General features: G+C 38.9%; 1 protein-coding gene across 1 annotated transcript; it reads right to left on the bottom strand.

Moving 5' to 3' along the window:
* LOC105171901 (heat shock cognate 70 kDa protein 2-like) lies at positions 1,426 to 4,441 on the bottom strand. Its single transcript, XM_011093158.2, has 2 exons — positions 4,017 to 4,441; positions 1,426 to 3,479 (listed from the first exon to the last, which is right to left on the bottom strand). Exons 1-2 carry the CDS (start codon positions 4,228 to 4,230, stop codon positions 1,744 to 1,746), a joined length of 1,950 nt encoding a protein of 649 aa, XP_011091460.1. The 5' UTR covers positions 4,231 to 4,441; the 3' UTR covers positions 1,426 to 1,743.

Raw genomic sequence — 4,441 nt, 5'->3', positions numbered from 1 at the left:
CATTTAAGATGTTCAAAGCCGGCCCTTGGAGACCCCCATTGCCCCTTGAGAGTTTGCTTACTTAGTGCCTTGCTGCACGAGGAGGGTTGATCGATGCTTCCCTTATACGTAATTGGTTTAACAAAATAATTTTTTGTTCCAACAGTAGACATTGAAATGGCTAAAAAGTGCACTTTTTTCAAACATCCTTCATCTGACCTCCAAATTGTGTGACACATAAACTTTTGCATAACTTATGAGTTTTATAAATCCTGCAAAATCTTAGTCCCATCAGACCAATTAAGAATTTAAACTCACAATACTCTAAAATTTCTGCATTGGCAGTATTCAAATGTCAATGTCGTTTATTACCCAAACAAAGATGTTTCCAACACAGTAAGAAATTTGCCTTGAAAACAATTTGAACAATCTCAATTGTTAAAGCTTGCTTGGCTTATTAGTTTCCTGTTCGCGCACAGGGAAGCGCCAACTATTGCCCGTATACCTTCGTACCAAATGTTTATATATATGGTAGATAACGTCCTCGTAACTCAGGGGACTTTCCATTTGAACTGTATTACAATTCACAAATGGTAAAGAGTCTTTGATCATTTGTCATTTGTGTACTTTCATGCATGTCCTTCTTGTAACATTCATAAATTTTTAATACATAATTGTGGAATTAATTAATAAATATTTACGAAATTTAGTTAATTAGTAAATAAATTATCGATTTGAAATCGAAATATAATAAAACTTGATAAAGTAAATTAGAACTTATTATAATATTTGAGAACAAATTATATTAATTAAAAAAATTAAAAAAGACACAATGAGTATTTTAAAAATAATTTAAATCAAATTAAAAAGAAAAAGAAAAATTAAAAATGGGTGGGAAGTGGCATGTGCAGCCACTCCCCTACCGCCTCACTTTAGCATATAATATATAATATCTAAGTCAATAGGACCAGTCCATTTAGCAGAGCATTAGGAAAACAAACAAATTAATACAAATCTGCCTAATCATAAACTGTTTCACATAATTATATTTTTTTTTCTCTCATCCCCTATTCCATATTTCTCCCTCACATTTTATATTTTATTTTCCTTACAAACTTTTATATTTTTAAAAAAATTACAATTAAAATTTATTATTTTCTCTGGCTTTTTCCGTAATTTGTTGATCACATACGTTTTTATTTTTAATAAATTCCCACAATTATTTTTTCTTTCTCAACATACCTTACATTTTTTAATCTCATACAATTTTATAATTTGTCCTTAATTTCACCATTTTTTTATAACATCCAACAACCAATATATATATATGTATGTATCCATAAGTTTCCAAAATAGTGGAACGCATTTTCCTTAATTACAAATCTTGACTCATTCGATGCTTATTGCAAGTATTTCTTTTACAGGTATTGCTTGTTGACTAAATAATTATTGCAAGTATTTCTCTTACAGGTATTGATTGTTGACTATATAATTATACATCATAGCTTACAGAGAATTACTGAGCTCCCGAATTGTTACAGTAGATCTTCAGAACATTCAAAACTTTTACAGACAACACCGGTGTCGGATTAACCATTTAAAAGAAGAAAAACATTGGAACTCGTCGTATACACTTGGCTCAGAAGCCAATGACAACCATATACAAAAACACTACCAGAAACCAAACACACTTGCGCCAACGATCAACCAAGCTCCATCGCTTCTACATGTATTGATACTGCATCAAACACACAACCGTCAGGCTTAATCCACTTCCTCAATCTTGGGGCCTGCACCGCTGCCACCACCCGACGGGCCATCTTCATCCATGCCTCCACCAACATCAGCCCCACCAGCACCCTGATACATCTTTGCGATGATGGGGTTGCAAATGCTCTCGAGCTCCTTCATCTTATCTTCAAATTCATCAGCCTCAGCCAGCTGGTTCCCGTCCAACCAATGGATGGCCGAGTCGATTGCATCCTCAATTTTCTTCTTGTCAGCTGGTGGAAGCTTAGAAGCAATCTTCTCATCCTTTATTGTATTCCTCATGTTGTATGCGTAATTCTCCAGCGCATTTTTGGCCTCAACTTTCTTCTTGTGTTCCTCATCCTCAGCCTTGTACTTCTCAGCTTCTTGCACCATCTTTTCAATCTCTTCCTTTGACAGCCGACCCTTATCATTAGTAATGGTAATTTTGTTCTTTTGACCGGTTGTCTTGTCTTCCGCAGAGACATTCAAGATGCCGTTGGCATCAATGTCAAAGCAGACATTGATCTGAGGAACACCCCTTGGCGCCGGAGGAATGCCTGTGAGCTCAAATTTTCCAAGCAGGTTATTATCTCTAGTTCTTGTCCTTTCACCTTCATAAACCTGAATCAACACGCCCGGCTGGTTGTCCGAGTATGTGGAGAACACTTGTTCCTTCTTGGTAGGAATGGTCGTGTTCCTGGGAATCAAAACTGTCATGACACCTCCAGCAGTCTCTAAACCAAGGGACAATGGCGTGACATCCAAAAGAAGAAGATCCTGAACCTTCTCATTGCCTTCTCCACTCAAAATTGCTGCCTGCACTGCAGCCCCATAAGCAACGGCTTCATCTGGGTTGATGCTCTTGCATAGTTCCTTACCATTGAAAAAGTCCTGCAGTAGTTGCTGGACCTTAGGAATCCTAGTAGAGCCACCGACGAGGACAACATCATGGACACTGCTTTTATCCATCTTTGCGTCCCTCAAGCACTTCTCAACTGGCTCCATACACTTCCTAAACAAATCCATGTTAAGCTCCTCAAATCTAGCACGGGTAATGGTGGAATAGAAATCAATACCCTCATACAAAGAATCAATCTCAATAGTGGTTTGGGCAGTGGACGAGAGAGTTCTCTTTGCTCTTTCACAAGCAGTCCTCAATCTCCTTAGAGCTCTAGGGTTCCCACTAATATCCTTCTTGTGCTTCCTCTTGAACTCCTGAACGAAATGATTCACCATTCTGTTATCAAAGTCCTCTCCTCCAAGGTGAGTATCACCAGCAGTAGCCTTCACTTCAAATATACCCTCCTCAATGGTGAGGAGGGAAACATCAAAAGTACCACCTCCAAGATCGAAAATAAGCACATTCTTCTCACCAGCACTGGTAGCCTTCTTGTCCAAACCATATGCAATTGCTGCAGCAGTAGGTTCATTAATAATACGCATGACGTTTAGACCAGCAATAACTCCAGCATCCTTCGTGGCCTGACGCTGAGAGTCGTTAAAATATGCAGGCACCGTCACAACCGCATTCTTCACCGTCGATCCAAGATATGCCTCAGCTATCTCCTTCATCTTAATGAGGACCATGGAAGAGATTTCTTCAGCGGCAAATTGTTTCTCTTCGCCTTTGTAGGATACTACGATCATGGGCTTGTCACCAGGCCCAGGAATGACCTTGAATGGCCACAATTTCATGTCACTTTGGACAGAGGGGTCGCTGAATCGCCTACCAATCAACCGCTTGGCATCTGCATCATCAAAGAAAATCCCAGTAAGCAACACATCCATCACACGTAATAGGCATTAATCATAATCACACCGTCCACAGAAATAAATGCAACATATAATTGCCTGGAAGAACATAATTCAGAATTCTCACAACAGAAACAAATTAACAGGACGCAATTCAACAAATATTTCACCCGTCACCCAAGAATTCTTTGTGCCCACCAACCGTAAAGGTCTATAGCTTAAACCTCCTGACAGGGAAACATAGCTGTGATTCAAAGTAATAACAATGCTGTTCGTTTTACATTCAGTAACTACATTCAGATGTTTTAATTCAAACCAGAGTCTTTTCCATGCATGAAATGAAAAAATAATCTACTCAACTCTTAACAATCAGTACCAACAATCTTAGATCATTAAATAACTATTCTAGTTGCATAACCTTTAAAACATCAACAGGACACTGCACCATGCAGTACCAAAAAACAAATTCATAAGAAAGCAGAGCAAGTGGAAAAGATGGAGGAAAAAGAATAAATTAAAAAACAAAAACTCACCAAAAACAGTGTTGGTGGGGTTCATGGCGACCTGGTTCTTGGCGGCGTCGCCGATAAGACGCTCGGTGTCCGTGAAAGCCACATAAGACGGCGTCGTGCGGTTGCCCTGATCATTTGCTATGATTTCGACACGATCATGTTGCCACACTCCCACGCATGAATACGTGGTTCCCAAATCGATTCCAATCGCTGGTCCTTCCCCCTTTCCAGCCATTCCCACAACAGCAGCAGCAAAAAATCAACTAAACCGAAACTCCGGCAACAAAAATCAAATCAAGAATTCAAACAGAGCTCTTGCTTTCCAAATTTTCTTTCTAGATTTTGATGATGGAGAAGAAAAGAGAAAGCAGAGATTATAAATAGTGCGGAAATCGGAAGTTGGCTGTGTCTAGAGAATTCTACTTCTGCCTTTTCCCTTTGATTTT

The sequence above is a fragment of the Sesamum indicum genome, linkage group LG10 (genome assembly GCF_000512975.1).
Source record: "Sesamum indicum cultivar Zhongzhi No. 13 linkage group LG10, S_indicum_v1.0, whole genome shotgun sequence".
Classification (NCBI taxonomy): Eukaryota; Viridiplantae; Streptophyta; class Magnoliopsida; order Lamiales; family Pedaliaceae; genus Sesamum; species Sesamum indicum.
This window is presented reverse-complemented; position numbering and strand designations above follow the sequence as displayed.